General features: G+C 43.9%; 1 protein-coding gene and 1 long non-coding RNA gene across 2 annotated transcripts; one reads left to right on the top strand and one right to left on the bottom strand.

Moving 5' to 3' along the window:
* The first annotated feature begins 1,296 nt into the window (after positions 1-1,296).
* LOC121836231 lies at positions 1,297-8,956 on the top strand. Its single transcript, XR_006077846.1, has 2 exons — positions 1,297-1,697; positions 8,691-8,956. It is a non-coding gene; the product is annotated as an uncharacterized LOC121836231 (long non-coding RNA).
* A 5,599-nt stretch (positions 8,957-14,555) lies between these two features.
* On the bottom strand, positions 14,556-15,689 carry LOC115331815 (the record flags this gene model as incomplete). Its single annotated transcript, XM_029994063.3, has 1 exon — positions 14,556-15,689. A coding segment is annotated over one exon (1,134 nt), but the record flags the coding sequence as incomplete, so codon positions are not given.
* Between the last annotated feature and the right edge of the window lie 2,863 nt (positions 15,690-18,552).

The following is an 18,552-nucleotide window of genomic DNA, read 5'->3' as shown; positions in this document are numbered from 1 at the left end:
TGTCCTTAGTTTGTAAACATGTGTCGCCTCATGCCTCACCACCCTGCGGGCACGACGCCGCATGCGCGCAAAGCTTTCGCCATCAAAGGCGCCTTGTCAAATTTGGGAGCTCGTAGACTTTCGCCTTTTCTAAGCACTCCCGAATCCCCACTCAAGCTCACCAGACCCCCCCCCCTCCCCCTTTTCCTAATGATGGCCTTTAAGCGCCTGCCTGTTTTGTCCGCGGGCCAGAAGCACCATGCATCTTCTGGGCTTCTTGCTTCCACACGGGGGAAGCAGACAAACGCTGGCCGACGTCGTCTTGTCGGAATCCATTCATTTCGCTGTCTCCTCTTTGCTCGCTCTAAACTGGTTGTCAATCAGGCTCATGAGTCCTGCCTGTCATTTTCTTCTGGTTTTGACTTTTCAAGCAAGCCTCTCCGTCGCCCCGGTGCTTTTTGTGCTTGGCGGAGGTGAGGAGGGCGGTAGGTCAGCATGTATAAAGAGTCATTTCATTTATTTCGGCTCAGGAGAGACGGAGGTACAGGAAATAGGTCGAAGGCCCATACCAGATAACCTGCAAACACACAAACTAAAAAAAAAGAAAAAAAAAGAGGGAGGGGGAGGGGGGGCTCGGCAGCTCGGTCCTGAGGACAGGAGGGGCTCAAGCCCACCCTGCCCCCCCCCCGCTTCCAGAGCCCCTGAACGTGATTTACTAAGACAGGCCTGCATTCAAATTTTGGCCGTCAGAGAAAAACGGATGGATCCAGAGGGTTGAAACTTCACAGGTAGCAAGGTACCAGAGGCCTCAAATTTCAGTAGGCATACCTTTACGAAAGGAGGTTCCAAAGCTTAGAAAAAAAAATCTTTCGGCTACAGGACCCAGGTGTGTCTTTATTTAAAATCCAGAGCAGATAAAGTTTTCTAATAACTTTCGAAAGGTGCGCTGGCCGTTGCTAAACAAGAAACAAAAACAGTTTTCTCAAGAAAACGTACGAGGGAGGAGGGCTGAGCAATATCGAACCCGAAAATTAGTGCTTTCCTGTGGAAAGTCGCATCAGTGCTCGTACAGTAAAAAATCAACTCGATCAGAGGTAAAGTACAGTCGTCGGGTGTTCTACGAAACGCCTGCTCACGTTTGACACCAACATCGCGTCTCGGAAACGAAAATTCAGCCTCGGAGGTCCGAACAAAGGTTTCTAAAAGGAGAAATGGCCGCCATGACCATGCCCACGGTAAAAGCGTCGTAGCATCGCGAAACCTTTTATTTCACACGTTCAAAGTGGTGTCCATAGAGTCTAGAAAGACCAAGGAACACATCGGTGCTAGCGGTGATGAGATACGACCAGTATTAATGAAGGGAGATCAACGAGAATGCTTCCCTTAATAAATAGTGCAAAAAATAAACAAAATAATAAAGAAAAAAATACCCGATGCGAGTGGTGTGTCTGCCCTCCACCAGGCGGCGCGATCCCCTTCCCGACTTTTTTCCTTCTCTTTCCCTCTCCTCCTCGCTCATCCTCCTCCGCTTTCCTTTGTTCCCAGAGGCCGGCCCCAGTGTGGTTTCCGTTGTGCTTGGGAGCAGTCGCGTAGTCGCCAGTGTCCAGCTCCTTCTTTGTTCTTTGTTCCGAAATCGGTCTTCTTCTTCTTCGGACCCCGAACGTCGCCTCACGCTTCCTGCCTTCGTCAAAGGGCCTCCTTTCGTTCGACACATTGGGGTAAGTGTACGTCCATTATACTATCCTTTAATTTCGAGTTTTTGATTATTTGCCAAACGAAAGTGATTTGAGTTTTTCAGCAAAAAAAGAAGAACAATTCGTTTAAAACCAAGTGCTTTTCACACCTATTGGAGAATTTCATTAGCTTTCGGAAAATATATACTTCGATATGCGTAAAAGTATTTCTCGTTGCGTTAGAGAGTGAAGCAGGTAAAGCGGGAAAGTCCGGAGCGCGCGCGAGCCGCGATTCGATCGTCTAAGATCAGGCAAAAATTAAAAATTAAAATGAACTACTCGCTTCACAAGAATCTTATTATTCTGTGCTCTTAGCGCACACGTTTCTCTAACGGCACACGAAATTAAGAATCTCTATCTCCGTTTATTATTACATTTTTTAACTTGTTTTTCTGTGCTCTTGGCGCGCACGTTTTTTTAGCGGCACACGAAATTGTCATCTCACTTCGTTCTCTTCTGTACAGAACAATTAGCAATGTCTGTCGCACATTGTCACAGGCTCGTCCGGGGTTGGTAAGAGAAGGGTCGGGAGAAAGAAAGTTCTACGAGGCCTAGAGATTCCCCGGCATATGTCGTGACGAGGCTCGTTTCCTCGCTTGTGTAGCCGCTCAGTCCAGGGACGGGGTGGCGTAGATGCTCGTGCCTCCGCTGTTCCCTTCGCACCGTGCGTAGCTCCCGGTTCAGGTGGTCGATACCGGGACACAGCCGGTCAGATCCTCGAAGCGGTTGCCGAACGTCGCGGCTCGTGCTGTAGAAGAGAACGAAGTGCCAGGCATTTTTAGAAAATGTCATATTTCTACCTTTGCATTTGGTGAACCACGCGCTGAAATCTTTTTTCTAACTCGACTCCGCTTAGAACGCGCACGCCGGGCCACCTAGGGTGCCTTCATGCGCGCTTTGCTTAGGGTGGTGGCATGTCGCCATTTTGTCACACACGTTTATTTTTTGTTGAGAAGCAGGTGAAAGAGCGTGTCCCTGCACGCGCTTGTGGCGCTGACTGTGCTATGGCGACATTTTGTTTTCGTCGATTTCTTTGTATTTTGCCCGTGAGCGCGTGCTGTCCGCATCAGGTACTACAAAGGGTGGCATCACCCTAAACAGAAGGACATTGAGGCACCCTAGGGCCACCCCTTGCCTGGGCCCCCTGACCCACTTAGCTCTTTGAGACTGTATCCGTTATCTTTCTTTGGCGTTGCTTCTTGTCGGGTGCGTTCTTTGTCTGCTTCTAGCTTTGATTTTTATCGGGAGAGTCCGATTTTTAGCGGGAGAGTCCGGAGCGCGCTCGAGCCGCGATTCGATCGTCTAAGATCAGGCAAAAATTAAAAATGAAAACGAACTACTCGCTTCACAAGAATCTTATTATTCTGTGCTCTTAGCGCACACGTTTCCCTAACGGCACACGAAATTAAGAATCTCTATCTACTTTTATTATTACCTTTTTTTAACTTAAATCGACCAGCCACCCAGAGCACCCGAAAACTAGTTTGGCTGGTTAGATCGAAATATGAAGAAGAATAATTCCGTTTAAAATCAAATAATTTTTACACCTATTGGACAAGTTCATTAGCTTTCGGAAAATATATACTTCGATATGCGTACAACTATTTTTTCTTGGGTTAGAGAGTGAAGCGGTTGAGTCCGGAGCGCGCTCGAGCCGCGATCCGATCGTCTAAGATCAGGCAAAAATTAAAAATAAAAGTGAACTACTACCTTCAGAACAGTCTCTTTTTCTGTGCTCTTAGCGCACACGTTTGTCTAACGGCACACGAAATTAAGAATCTCTATCTACTTTTATTATTACCTTTTTTTAACTTAAATCGACCAGCCACCCAGAGCACCCGAAAACTAGTTTGGCTGGTTAGATCGAAATATGAAGAAGAATAATTCCGTTTAAAATCAAATAATTTTTACACCTATTGGACAAGTTCATTAGCTTTCGGAAAATATATACTTCGATATGCGTACAACTATTTTTTCTTGGGTTAGAGAGTGAAGCGGTTGAGTCCGGAGCGCGCTCGAGCCGCGATCCGATCGTCTAAGATCAGGCAAAAATTAAAAATAAAAGTGAACTACTACCTTCAGAACAGTCTCTTTTTCTGTGCTCTTAGCGCACACGTTTGTCTAACGGCACACGAAATTAAGAATCTCTATCTACTTTTATTATTACCTTTTTTTAACTTAAATCGACCAGCCACCCAGAGCACCCGAAAACTAGTTTGGCTGGTTAGATCGAAATATGAAGAAGAATAGTTCCGTTTAAAATCAAATAATTTTTACACCTATTGGACAAGTTCATTAGCTTTCGGAAAATATATACTTCGATATGCGTACAACTATTTTTTCTTGGGTTAGAGAGTGAAGCGGTTGAGTCCGGAGCGCGCTCGAGCCGCGATCCGATCGTCTAAGATCAGGCAAAAATTAAAAATAAAAGTGAACTACTACCTTCAGAACAGTCTCTTTTTCTGTGCTCTTAGCGCACACGTTTGTCTAACGGCACACGAAATTAAGAATCTCTATCTACTTTTATTATTACCTTTTTTTAACTTAAATCGACCAGCCACCCAGAGCACCCGAAAACTAGTTTGGCTGGTTAGATCGAAATATGAAGAAGAATAATTCCGTTTAAAATCAAATAATTTTTACACCTATTGGACAAGTTCATTAGCTTTCGGAAAATATATACTTCGATATGCGTACAACTATTTTTTCTTCGGTTAGAGAGTGAAGCGGTTGAGTCCGGAGCGCGCTCGAGCCGCGATCCGATCGTCTAAGATCAGGCAAAAATTAAAAATAAAAGTGAACTACTACCTTCAGAACAGTCTCTTTTTCTGTGCTCTTAGCGCACACGTTTGTCTAACGGCACACGAAATTAAGAATCTCTATCTACTTTTATTATTACCTTTTTTTAACTTAAATCGACCAGCCACCCAGAGCACCCGAAAACTAGTTTGGCTGGTTAGATCGAAATATGAAGAAGAATAATTCCGTTTAAAATCAAATAATTTTTACACCTATTGGACAAGTTCATTAGCTTTCGGAAAATATATACTTCGATATGCGTACAACTATTTTTTCTTCGGTTAGAGAGTGAAGCGGTTGAGTCCGGAGCGCGCTCGAGCCGCGATCCGATCGTCTAAGATCAGGCAAAAATTAAAAATAAAAGTGAACTACTACCTTCAGAACAATCTCTTTTTCTGTGCTCTTAGCGCACACGTTTGTCTAACGGCACACGAAATTAAGAATCTCTATCTACTTTTATTATTACCTTTTTTTAACTTAAATCGACCAGCCACCCAGAGCACCCGAAAACTAGTTTGGCTGGTTAGATCGAAATATGAAGAAGAATAATTCCGTTTAAAATCAAATAATTTTTACACCTATTGGACAAGTTCATTAGCTTTCGGAAAATATATACTTCGATATGCGTACAACTATTTTTTCTTGGGTTAGAGAGTGAAGCGGTTGAGTCCGGAGCGCGCTCGAGCCGCGATCCGATCGTCTAAGATCAGGCAAAAATTAAAAATAAAAGTGAACTACTACCTTCAGAACAGTCTCTTTTTCTGTGCTCTTAGCGCACACGTTTGTCTAACGGCACACGAAATTAAGAATCTCTATCTACTTTTATTATTACCTTTTTTTAACTTAAATCGACCAGCCACCCAGAGCACCCGAAAACTAGTTTGGCTGGTTAGATCGAAATATGAAGAAGAATAATTCCGTTTAAAATCAAATAATTTTTACACCTATTGGACAAGTTCATTAGCTTTCGGAAAATATATACTTCGATATGCGTACAACTATTTTTTCTTGGGTTAGAGAGTGAAGCGGTTGAGTCCGGAAAGCGCGCTCGAGCCGCGATCCGATCGTCTAAGATCAGGCAAAAATTAAAAATAAAAGTGAACTACTACCTTCAGAACAGTCTCTTTTTCTGTGCTCTTAGCGCACACGTTTGTCTAACGGCACACGAAATTAAGAATCTCTATCTACTTTTATTATTACCTTTTTTTAACTTAAATCGACCAGCCACCCAGAGCACCCGAAAACTAGTTTGGCTGGTTAGATCGAAATATGAAGAAGAATAATTCCGTTTAAAATCAAATAATTTTTACACCTATTGGACAAGTTCATTAGCTTTCGGAAAATATATACTTCGATATGCGTACAACTATTTTTTCTTGGGTTAGAGAGTGAAGCGGTTGAGTCCGGAAAGCGCGCTCGAGCCGCGATCCGATCGTCTAAGATCAGGCAAAAATTAAAAATAAAAGTGAACTACTACCTTCAGAACAGTCTCTTTTTCTGTGCTCTTAGCGCACACGTTTGTCTAACGGCACACGAAATTAAGAATCTCTATCTACTTTTATTATTACCTTTTTTTAACTTAAATCGACCAGCCACCCAGAGCACCCGAAAACTAGTTTGGCTGGTTAGATCGAAATATGAAGAAGAATAATTCCGTTTAAAATCAAATAATTTTTACACCTATTGGACAAGTTCATTAGCTTTCGGAAAATATATACTTCGATATGCGTACAACTATTTTTTCTTGGGTTAGAGAGTGAAGCGGTTGAGTCCGGAGCGCGCTCGAGCCGCGATCCGATCGTCTAAGATCAGGCAAAAATTAAAAATAAAAGTGAACTACTACCTTCAGAACAGTCTCTTTTTCTGTGCTCTTAGCGCACACGTTTGTCTAACGGCACACGAAATTAAGAATCTCTATCTACTTTTATTATTACCTTTTTTTAACTTAAATCGACCAGCCACCCAGAGCACCCGAAAACTAGTTTGGCTGGTTAGATCGAAATATGAAGAAGAATAATTCCGTTTAAAATCAAATAATTTTTACACCTATTGGACAAGTTCATTAGCTTTCGGAAAATATATACTTCGATATGCGTACAACTATTTTTTCTTCGGTTAGAGAGTGAAGCGGTTGAGTCCGGAAAGCGCGCTCGAGCCGCGATCCGATCGTCTAAGATCCGGCAAAAATTAAAAATAAAAGTGAAATACTACCTTTAGAACACTCTCTTTTTCTGTGCTCTTAGCGCACACGTTTGTCTAACGGCACACGAAATTAAGAATCTATCTACTTTTATTATTACCTTTTTTCAACTTAAAGAAAAAAGGAGCAGTGTGTTTAACCCTCCTGGAAAAGCGAACGCCGGCATCGCGCGTGACGGGCGGCGTGCTTTCAAGTTTTAATTAAACGCGTACAGAAGCTTATTTAATCGCAAACTAAGGCGCTAATTGTTCGCTGCCTATCGTCCGAGGCAGGCACTTCTAGCACGAATTGGTGATTTTTTAGGATTTTTTGAAGGAAGGTTGTCTAACCTGGAAGGCAGAAAGTGAACAAACGGGCGCGACGGGATTTCTAGATCGAATTAAACGCAGATAGCAGTTATTCATTCGTTGTTCCACGCAAGAAATGCGTGTACATGACGCTGGGAATAAAAACAAAGATCATTTCATGATCTTTGTTTTTGCCCAAAGTCGTTTGTGTGAGCGCGTGCGTTTTGCGAGGAGATTAGAAGAGCGTTTGTTGTGCTCGGCGGTTGGTAGATGGAAATGTTCTTTTCGGAGCGAGCGAGTTTCTGCACGCTTTTCCGAGTGTCGGCAAAGAAGGCTTTTAATGGGATCTACTATATTGAGCGTGATATAGGCGCGCAAGATGAATTGAATTCTCGGCGGAGCGGCTGGTCGTTTTTTTGAAGGCTCTTTACCAGAGCGCGAGCAAGATTTACCTATGCATGTTTCATGGAAGTGCTTTTTTTGATAGGTCCATGCTCGGCAAAGATATAAAGTGTATTAAGCTTTGAAGCGCGTATTCCATCGCGAAATGATGGAATACTGCCTCGGAAAAAGAGAGGAGTGAGCGATCAAACTATAATAGGGTGGGAAAAAGGCATTCCACAATTATGCAAGCGTGACCTGCACATCCTAGGCGTTTGGGCAGTTTTCGTTAGGCAAAATTCGTCTTTTGAACTCGTGTCGATTTCTCAGTTGGCACGAAATAATAAATAAACTGTTGGCTTTAAAACGGTATGTGTACATACCGTTTTAAAGCCAACAGTTTATTTACATTTTATTTACTAAGGTTTTACATACCGGCTATACGTGAAGTTCAGCGTGTCTACCTACGTTTATTATTTTTTTAACTGATAAAACGAAGTCAGCCGCTATTCGAACGTCCGATTAAGGATTGCGCAATATTGTTTTGCTCGTATTTCTTAATTTCTTGCTGTAATAAGTTTGGTAGGGTCCAAATACGTTTTTTTTTTATTATCTTGCATCGTAAAATCAGCGTTCGAGCGTGTTGGGTTTTCGCTGGGCGCGCTGATTAATTTCATCGGCGCTTCGGTAATCGAGTTCGGTGCTGTTCGTTTGTAAGTTTCTAAACGCAGACGGTGTTCATTAACGGTGCCGCGAAAGAAGTGTGTGTGTTTGCTAGACGCGGGGAAAGAGCTTTTAAAGCAAAGAATAGCAAAAAGAAAAACGCCCCAGAGTAGCTATTGCACAAAGAGGAGCAGTCCCCGCTGCAAGGCAGGGAAGAAGAGATTAAAGCAGACCGCCAGACAGAGGCTGTCAATCAAGTCGGGCGCCAAGAACGCAGCCGACAAGAAGCCCAAAAAAAAGATACTAGCGTGTCCCGAAGGAGGGAAAGGAGGAGCGGTTTCGGCGGGCGGGCAGCAGCGCCAGGCCAGGCTTTGCTAGTGGCGTGAGCTTTCCCCGAAACTCTGCCGTCTGCTACAGCTCGTTTGTCCCTTGGACGACCGTTGGAGCCGACTTCTTGCACGAATTCTTTTGTTCTTTTCAGGGGAAACACGGAATTCGGCGGCGCCGAGCTAGGAAGCCGGCCTCTACGAACTCAAACGTTTCATCACTCTCTGACGCACGGAAGAAAAGAAAAAAAGATATGTGTGTGGCGTAAGAACGTTCGGTGCATCTTTAATGTAGGGCGCTAAAGATTGTCTTTTTGTGCAGCGCAAGAGCGAGTTGCACGGCTGGCCCTCCGTTTCAAGTGACCTCCTTCAGCTGCGGATGACCTGTGCTTAATCAAGACCGCTTGAATGGCAACTGAGAACTTGCTCCAAGCAAAAAGTGTTTTTATGAAATCGTGTTAGCTCGTGCGAATTCACTGAATAGGAACAAGTGTGTTTTCATCGAGACAGCTCGTCCGGAAACTTGCATTGTCGGCCTAATAAAGTTTGACGTCAAGCCTAATAAAACGTGAGGTTAAAACGGAGAAATCTGTTGTTTTGTGTTTTGCTGGTGAGGACGAAGCCCCTGCTGTGCACACCTGCGGAAACGAAGTAAGTCCCTTATCAGTTTGTTCAGAGATTTGATTTTTTCCCGTGGTAATCGTGAAAAAAAAAAAGAGCGAGGACATAAATTCTTCTTTCTTATGTTTGAGCTTAATGCAAGGCGCTATGAGCGGCGTTCTATTATATCTATACATAGCCTTTGAACTTGTGTTTTTTCTTCTTTCTTTTTGTGATCTCCAGTGTACCAGATTTGTCGGGTTACTGTTATTTTTTTGTTCCTTCTCGTCGCACCCTGCTTGGGGATTGGAAATGGCCTGCAGTGTAAATGAATAAAAACCAAATATAAAAAAAAAAGAATTTAAATACTTCCCGACGCCATAGGGTCTTGATCTGCTTACAAATGCATTTAAATACTCTTTTCCCAGAACCATAACAGAATGAAACAGCCTACCTCATCGCAGATTTGTATCTGACAATGTTTTGCAGTCGATGGAGCGTTTGTTTGATGTGTAACCCTTTGCATGGTGTTTTAATTTTCCTCTTGCCCACTACTTCCACTCCTCCCAACTTTGTTGTGAGCTATTACATTACAATTTTCCCCTGTTCCGCTCTCCCATTTTACGGATTACCTGGTGTTGCGTTTTTAATATAATATAACAATCTGAGGTTAAACGGACCAAGAGGCCCCTGCTGTGCACACCTGCGGAAACGAAGTACCTTATCAGTGTTATTCAGAAATTTGATTGTTTCCAATGGTAATCGTGAAAAAAAAAAAAAAAAAGAAATGTGTTTTTTTTATGTGTGTGCTCGCCCAAAAGCGAGCACATACATTCTTTTAATGTTCTCTGTTGCGCTTATTGCAAGACGCTGTCAGCGGCGTTGTATTATCTATACAGCCTTTGAACTTGCGTTTTCTCTTCTTTTTTTGTATCTCTGTACTTTGTATTCAAGTATATCAATCCACAAGTGCTAGCTGGGTCATTTATTTTAACCAGGCGAGTGGGATGTTCCGAGGAACATTATAGGCGCGTCTCATCGATGTAGCTAATCTAATAAGAAAGTGTTGATTAAAAAGTTTACGTGTAAGGCTTCATTCTGTGGTGTTGTGATTTGGCATATCCTCGTATAAAGAAAACTACGATAGTTGGAAGGTTCTAATTCGCAGCGAATGATCGCGCTCTGAATTTAGACGCACTGTTAATTTTCATCGCTCCAGCTCGTCTAGAACTCGTTATACTCGCGAAAACAGGTTTTTGGGACTCTGCTTGGAGATTAAAAACCCCGACCAAGTTCAATCGTTCACCCGTGAATATTCAAGACCGCTGGAGTGCATTCATCGATCGTGGTCGTGAAAACAACATCGTAGGAAAATGTGTGTGCAGTGAAACCGTGTCAGCTCATCTCAATCGAGACTTTTCGATCAACAGGGACGGTCTCCCGAGCACGAGTGGATTGATATTCTTCAAAGAGCTGCCGCCCCCGCTCGTAATTAGAAAACAATTATAGGTACAACTATCAAATTGTTGGGGAAGGGTCTCGCACCAGGTAGGACTGTTTGTGTGTCAAATTTCTTCGAGATAGCAAACGCAAAAGTTGTTTTATCGACCTATTAAAACCGCTCGGAGAACTCGGCTGATTTCTGGTGTTTTTTCTGTTTTTTTTTTTTTTGCGTGTTTTTTTTTGTAGTGTTAATTCTAAAAGAGAGATGCCGTAAATATCGCCCAATACCTCAACAAAAAACAAAAGTCCGAAGAAAAAAAAAAAAAAAACAAATTCTCTCGGGGGATTGAACTAAGATCCTGCTGTGTACGAAGCGCACATCTTACCCACTGAGCTAATCCACAGCTTTTTTTTTTTTTTTTTTTTTTCTTTAATACATGGAAAATCACAATTTAAAGTTCGAATTCTATATACACACAGTGAATGTTATATACATGAGGATGGAGGTGGTGAATGGATGCTCTCCTGGTGATCAGTCCTTGATGAACATAATGACTGTACTTGCACTCGTGTCGCACTCATGTCTTCACTCTGGGCACTATACACTTTTGCGGAAACGGAGAGTACAACTTATTCATGGCATACACTTAAACAAATTCCTAAGGCAAACACATTTCAAGTGTGTTGTGTATGAAAGACATAATTTGATTATGTACGGATGTTGGCTGCTTTCACTATATTAAAAATCAGGAAGTCCTAGACAAGCGTCAAACAGAGGAAACCAGTCGGGCACTGGTGGGTGGGCCTCATAAACACTTCTAACTTTTGCAATTTCTTCTAGAAATATGGATTTAGTTGTGCGTGGAATGTCAGCATTTCTGTCGATCATCCGGCATCTCCAGAGACTGTGTAAACCAATCAGCATAAATAAATCATAAGGGATATTTGTTTCAGTCGGGACGTATAAGTAACGAATACTGTGATCAGTTCAGTCAATATCTTTTCTTAGGGTTCTTTGGAGCACATCCCAGAAGAAAATCGCATCTGTACAGTAAATAAAACAGTGCTCTATTGTTTCCGGCTGCTGGCATAAACGACAGTCAATTGACCAAGGCACAAAGAAACCGCGGCTCTGGAGCCACCATTTGACTGGAAGCGTTGACGTGTGTAGTTTAAACATGAACGTTTTAGCGCTTGGAGATACAGACATACGCTTTACACGTTTTAGAACGTCCTGTCCTTCACAGTTACCGAACTTAGATCTGTATAACGGAGCGGGAAAAAAACTTTCGATCAACGCTTGTGCTAACCGCTTTCTGGGTACTTCAAAAAGATAGTCTAATGAAAAACGGACTTTTAAAAACAAGAAGGTATCGACTACCTCTTTCCAGAAACCCCAGAGGCCGCTTGGAGCAGAGCTTGTAGTAGAAACGATAAGAAAGGGTAAATGGTGAACCAGTTTTCTTTGAACAGCCATGAGAAGAAACGGGTGGGATAAATTCCTAAAGAAAAACAATCTTGAGACCAGCTGGCGCACAAATAAATGCGCCAGGCCCAGGCCTCCCGAGTCCAAAGGCAATAAATAAATTATCGCGTTTCATGCGTTCCCAAGGAGAACTCCAGATAAATGTAGCGAAAATTCGGTGAAAAGCTTGAATTTTAGAGCGATTACAATGCAGTACTTGCAAAACATACATAAGTTTGGATATTAAGAAGGTGTTGCAGACGGCTGCTTTAGCGAAAATTGACATTTCTCGTGCCCTCCATGCCTGCGATTTACGTCTAATTATAGTTACGGCGGTGCTCCAATATGGATCAGTGGAACGAGTTTGGTCAAGAGGAACACCAAGGTATTTGAAAGGACAGCGATTCCATGAAATCCCACCAAAGCATTTCGGAGTGGTTGCCCACGCTCCTATCCAAAAACCGTTTGATTTTTCTGCATTCAACCTTGCTCCAGTTAGGTTGCAATATTTCTCTGTTACCTGAAGTGCTTCTTCAACACTCGCCTTATTTGAACAAAATAACGCTACATCATCGGCGTAGGCTAGTAGCTTTACCTCTGCGGAGCAAAGTTGATAGCCACGAATTGTATTTTTGTTGATAATACTACGGCATAAAGGTTCAAGATATATGGTAAAGAGCAGTGGTGAAAGTGGACAACCTTGTCTTACCGAGGATTTTATAAGTATAGGTTCAGAAAGTGAGTTATTTATAATTAGTCTTGTGGTGCTGTTCTTGTAACATAGCTGAATGCCCTTTATTATTGTGGTCCCTACGTTTGCGTGAGAAAGTAGCCTGAATAAAAAGGAGTGGCTAACTCTATCAAATGCTTTGGATAAGTCTAGTTGGACTATGGCTACTTTATTTTGTTCGTCGGATATTGAATCTATTACGGACCTTGCAACATGTATGTTCGTTTGAATATTTCTTTCACGTATACCGCAAGTTTGATGAGTTCCGATTAGATTGTCTATTATGAGATGTAAACGTTCATTTAAAACTTTTGCGAAGATCTTATAGTCTACATTGCAAAGTGATATAGGCCTGTAAGCCTCCATCTTTTTCAAAGCTAACGTGTCTTCTGTTTTGGGTATAAGCACTGTATGTCCTTCGTAAAAGGTTGGCGGTAGTGTTTGGTGCTCATATGCGGCTTTGAATACATCAAGGAGCAATGGACTCAGCAGGCATGAGAATTTCTTATAAAACTCAGCGCCCAGGCCGTCCGGGCCTGGAGTCTTATCTGACGGTAGAGCTTTTATCGCAGCTTGTGTTTCTTCCAAGGTCAGAGAGCCTTCAACACTCTCTTTCTCTTTGTCTGTTAAAGATGGCATGCATTCTATAAGTTTTTGTATCTCTTCGCTCTCTTTGGTCTCAATACTCTTTCCGAAAAGATAAGTGTAGTGGTCTTGGAAAGCTTCTATAATGCTTTGCGTTTCAGTGTGGGCGCTGCCTTTGTGTTCTATTTCAAGTATTTCTTTGCTTAGGGCATATTTCCTTTCATCATCAAAGGACCGGCGTCCAGGCGTCTCTCCGAGCAAATATTTTTGCGAGCGCGATCGGATCACCGCGCCTCGATATTTCTCGGTATCGTATCTTTGTAGTTGTGTCTTTGCCATGTTAATCTCCTCAGTATATTCGCCGGGATTGAGGCTTTCAAGCTCATAAAGCTCTGATAGCATCGCGAGCAGGTTTCGTAGCTCTAGCTTTTTCATAAAGGTAATGGAGCTTGAGCGTTCAATTGCCCAATTTTTAACTTCTTGCTTGAACATGTCCCATTTACAAAACACGTGTAGGGAAGCGTCCTGTTTGACACAGGAAAGGATAGAGGGTATAGCATCGGTGAATATTTTGTCGTTTAAGAGTGATGTGTTTAATTTCCACAGGCTCCATTCACGTCTTATTGGGGGTTGTTTCTTTGTCCCAAAAGTTGCAGATACAAGGCAGTGGTCTGAGAAAAATATAGGTTTCACTGAGTAATCAGAAATATTGTCATAAAGGTCTCCAGTGATATATATCCGGTCGAGTCGAGCGTGAGAGGAGCGTTGGAAATGTGTATAGTGCACTCTGCCTCGTTTTTGTTTTCCGATGTCTACTAAGTTGTTATCGCTCACAAGAGATTGGAGTACAGCTGCACTAGGGTCGAATCTAGTCGTTAGTTGGGAGCGATCGTTTAGATGTAGCACACAGTTGAAGTCTCCCAATAGCAACAGTTTTCTATCTGTGTCAATGTATGGTGTTAGAAAAGAAAAAAAATGTTTGCGCGCTGTCACATCATTTGAAGCGTACACGCAAATAATGCGCAATTGAATGTTTACAAGGTCTAGATCGCAAGATATAAAGCGCCCTTCCTGGTCGGTAGTGAGAGAAGCAGCAGTTAAACCTAACCCCTTCTTTAGAAACAAAAAACATCCAGCCGATGTGCCAGATGCATGAGTGACACACACTTCGAAATCTTTCAGGAAGGGCTCCAATGCGATCTCGGTTTGTTCCTGGCTGCACATTTTCGTTTCCTGCACAGCTAATATATCGATCTTCTGCTGGACTATTAGTTGTAGAAGTTGACACTGCTTCCGTTTAGAACTGAGACCTCTCACATTTAAGGTGGACACGCGAAGTTGGAGGGTGCTGGACATGCGATCATTTATGGTCGGGCGTTATCGCCCGTTTGCTTGTCTTCAACAAGCTTGGCGCCAGGGAGCGTTTTTGAATACGGCTTATGTCGAACAGCGCACAGTCTCTTTTCATAGTGCTTTGCTCTAGTTATAAGGCCGTCATTTAATCCCACGTTGGTAAGCGCTTCTAGTTCAAGAATTGGGTCCTGTACCTCATCGTTTTCCTCCGTTTCGGTGTCTTCCAGGTTAGCCTCGGTGGTTGTTTCGCACTGTTCTTCGTTCGTGAGGGCGTCCCTATTTGTTGGAGTCGCGGGGTTTGTCGGGGTGCTGTTTTCGGTTGCAGGCGAAACGGTGATTATTGGGTCTTCGCTAGAGGTGGTGGTCGACGTGAGGTTCTCTGGCACAACCGGTTTTCTGGAGGCCGATTGAGACCCACCGTCGAGGGCTGCTGCCATTGCAGAGACGTCGCCATTAGGGTCAACGACTTCACTTACATCCATGAGGTTCTCTGTTGTTGATTCTTCAGTTGTCCCCAACCTCAGCCTGTCAGCGTAGGTCATGACGCAGTCCTCCGGTTTATGCCCGTACCGTCGGCATTTCGCACACCAGGGAGTCCGGCAATTGCGGCGGATGTGGCCCACTCGATGGCATCGTAGGCACAAAGGAGGCCGACCTGAGATGAGAAGCAAGCTCTGGCACCCGAAGATGGTCATCAGGTGTGGAATCTTGTTCACGTTAGTGTCGTCTCGAAGGGTCAGTTGTACTTCACGTTTGAGGGTTTCCATGTCCTCCATTCCTTCACATCTCCACTTTTCTCGCACAACGGAACGTACTGTGCCGTAGGGTTCCATCGCTTCAACGATTCTTCGGTTTTCCATATAAGGTGGTAACCAAAGCAGTCTGATCTTCACCTCCTTTGTCTCTGGATCAACAACGAGACATTTCCGTCCCTTCACCTTCAGGTCTTCACATGCGACGAGCTTTGCTTTTGCAAGCGAAGTCGCACACTGGACCATCCACACATGAGACATTTGGTACTGTCCCATGGCGATTATATCCTTTAGATCAATGATGCCCTTGAGGGCATCTCTGAAGTCCGGAGCTCGGTATGGTCTGGCAGCGAGATCCCCATGAAGGAAGACAGAATTTAGAACGAGGTTACCTGTGGGCAGACGTGGCATCAGAACACGGTAGTTGTCCATTGCAGTAATGGTAGCATCTGAATCTGTAGCCGGAATTCCTCGGCCAGAGGCCGATTGGTTTTCTTGAGCGGAGAACATGAAAACGCAGCCTTTCGCTACGGCGTCTTCTTCTTTCTCCGAGCTAATCCACAGCTGGGAATAGGCGTGTTTACAATCCGTTTTATACGAGACCCAATAGGCGACTACTGCCGGCACTTGTTCCCCCCCCCCCCCCCGGTTATTCTGCCGGCTGCCGGCAGAATAGACACTTCCTTCATTAATACTGGTCGTATCTCATCGCCGCTAGCACCGATGTGTTCCTTGTTCTGTCTAGACTCTATGGACACCACTTTGAACGAGTGAAATAAAAGCTTTCGCGAAGCTACGACGCTTTTACCGTGGGCATGGTCATGGCGGCCAATTCTAATTTCCGAACCTGTGTTCGGACCTCCGAGGCTGAATTTTCGTTTCCGAGCCGCGATGTTGCTGTCAAACGTGAGCACGCGTTCCGTAGAAGACCCGACGACTGTAGTTTGCCTCGGATCGAGTCGATAGATTACTGTACGAGCACTGATGCGACTTCCCGCACGAAAGCAGTCATTTTCAGGTTCGATATTGCTCACCGCTTCATCATTTGCTACCACAATTTGCTTTTTTGTTCTGAAGCGCTCCCTCGGGTAAAAGGAACGTTCGCTATGCGCGCGAGATTATTTTAATTCATTCATCTGGTGCGGCGCGCGCTCGGCGGAGCGGCTGGTCGTTTGAAGGCTCACCAGAGCGCGAGCAAGACTTCAAAGAGCTGCCGCTCGCTCGTAATTAGAAAACCATTATAGGTACGTACAACTATCAAATTGTTGGGGAAGGGACAAATACACATATGTGCTGCAAGAGGGCCTCCACACAACCCTACAGAGCTTTTTGTAGACATGCCCCTACAGTACAACTGGCCCGACACTTTCTATTTTGTCCCCTTCTGCACTTTCTGGCGCAAGATGAGCTAAAGTGAAGCACGAGTAACCTTCTAGGTTGCTATCTGTTCAGTTTGAACCCTCGAGCTACGTCCCTTTTCCCTCGACGGCCAAAATTTGAACGCAGGCATGGTTACTGCGGAATACAAAAAGTCTGCCTTTTGTCTCCGAGGGACGTTCATTCTGTGTTATGGTCGTCTTTTCCAGAGACGGTGAGGACAAATACACATCTGTGCTGCAAGAGGGCCTCCACACAACCCTACAGAGCTTTTTGTAGACATGCCCCTACAGTACAACTGGCCCGACACTTTCTATTTTGTCCCCTTCTGCACTTTCTGGCGCAAGATGAGCTAAAGTGAAGCACGAGTAACCTTCTAGCTTGCTACCTGTTCAGTTTGAACCCTCAAGCTACGTCCCTTTTCCCTTGACGGCCAAAATTTGAACGCAGGCATGGTTACTGCGGAATATCAAAAGTCTGCCTTTTGTCTCCGAGGGACGTCCACTTTGCACAGCCAGGATAACGCTGTCCGCAGTCGTGCTGGGACGTCCTTGCTGCGGCTTGGCCGACACATTTGTTTTCTCGGCTTCCGTACTTTCCCACGTCGGCTTGTTTCAAGTCCAGCTACAGCATTCTTGTCGAATGGTACCTGTGAGTTCTGAAGGCTTGATGTCGACCTGTATTCTCTGCACAGCCCCCTACGGGGTTCTGCAGAAAGCCCCGTCTTAGTAAATCACGTAGGTTTTCAATGAAGTGTGTCTCCACATCTTACGGGGGTGGGCAAGCAACACCGAGGACACAGTCTTCTTGTCTGCAGTGCCTCTTTATTCTCAGACACTTCAAAACCCCACGCCCCTGTTCAAAGGCTCGAAAAATCAGGACTACCTTCAGCTTTTGCGTTCGTACATAAACTTTGACACCAGCTCTGTTAACCAACCTGGGCTCGTTCATTACAGGAGGAAAGCAAGCACTCGTATCAAAAATGAATCGTCGCTCTAGCACTCTTCGTCCCATCGTCCCATCTCCATGAATCGTCCCATCTCCATGACTTGCACGGCCTGTAAATTACTAGAACATATCATAACCAAACAACTCGTTTCTTTCTTAGAAATGCATAACGTTCTAAACCCCAACCAACATGGTTTCCGCAGTGGCCTGTCAACGGTAACCCAGTTGATTGAATTTCACCATGAATTAGCCACTTACGTTAACAACCGTACGCAGGTTGATGCAGTTTTCATCGACCTGTCGAAGGCATTCGACCGGGTACCTCACCGCAGACTGATTAAGACATTAATAGATCTCGGAGTTCCCTTTTCTTTGACTAAGTGGATCAACGCATATCTTTCAAACCGTCAACAATTTGTGGATATAAATGGTACTTACTCAGGGCTGTTAGATGTTCATTCTGGGGTGCCCCAAGGTTCTGTCTTAGGGCCCCTACTTTTTTTAACTTACGTTAACAGTTTGTTCCCATCCAATGAAGATGTCCCAATTAAGCTAAGAATGTTTGCCGACGACTGCGTCATTTACAGTCCCGTTGTTGAAATACAAGACCAGATAAAAGTGAGTAAAGCACTGGCTAACATTCCGTCTTGGTGTCGTGAAAATAACATGAAGATTAATATTAGCGAAACTCAGTACATGCACATAACAACAAAAAGAACTGTCTTAAACTTTAGCTATGAGGTTGCTGGCGTAGTATTGACTGAAGTGGATAGTTACAAATATTTAGGAGTGATTTTGTCTTCTGACCTCGGGTGGAAAAGGCATGTGGAGTATGTTAAAAAGCGGGCAACTAACAAATTGTGGTACCTGAAGAGAACGCTGGGTAAAACTCCCCCTTCCGTTAAAATTCTTGCGCACAAGACAATTACTA

Source organism: Ixodes scapularis, unplaced genomic scaffold, assembly GCF_016920785.2.
Source record: "Ixodes scapularis isolate PalLabHiFi unplaced genomic scaffold, ASM1692078v2 PGA_scaffold20__3_contigs__length_1032517, whole genome shotgun sequence".
NCBI classification, from domain to species: domain Eukaryota; kingdom Metazoa; phylum Arthropoda; class Arachnida; order Ixodida; family Ixodidae; genus Ixodes; species Ixodes scapularis.
The sequence above is the reverse complement of the archived record's forward strand: the minus strand, read 5'-3'. Positions and strand labels throughout refer to the sequence as shown.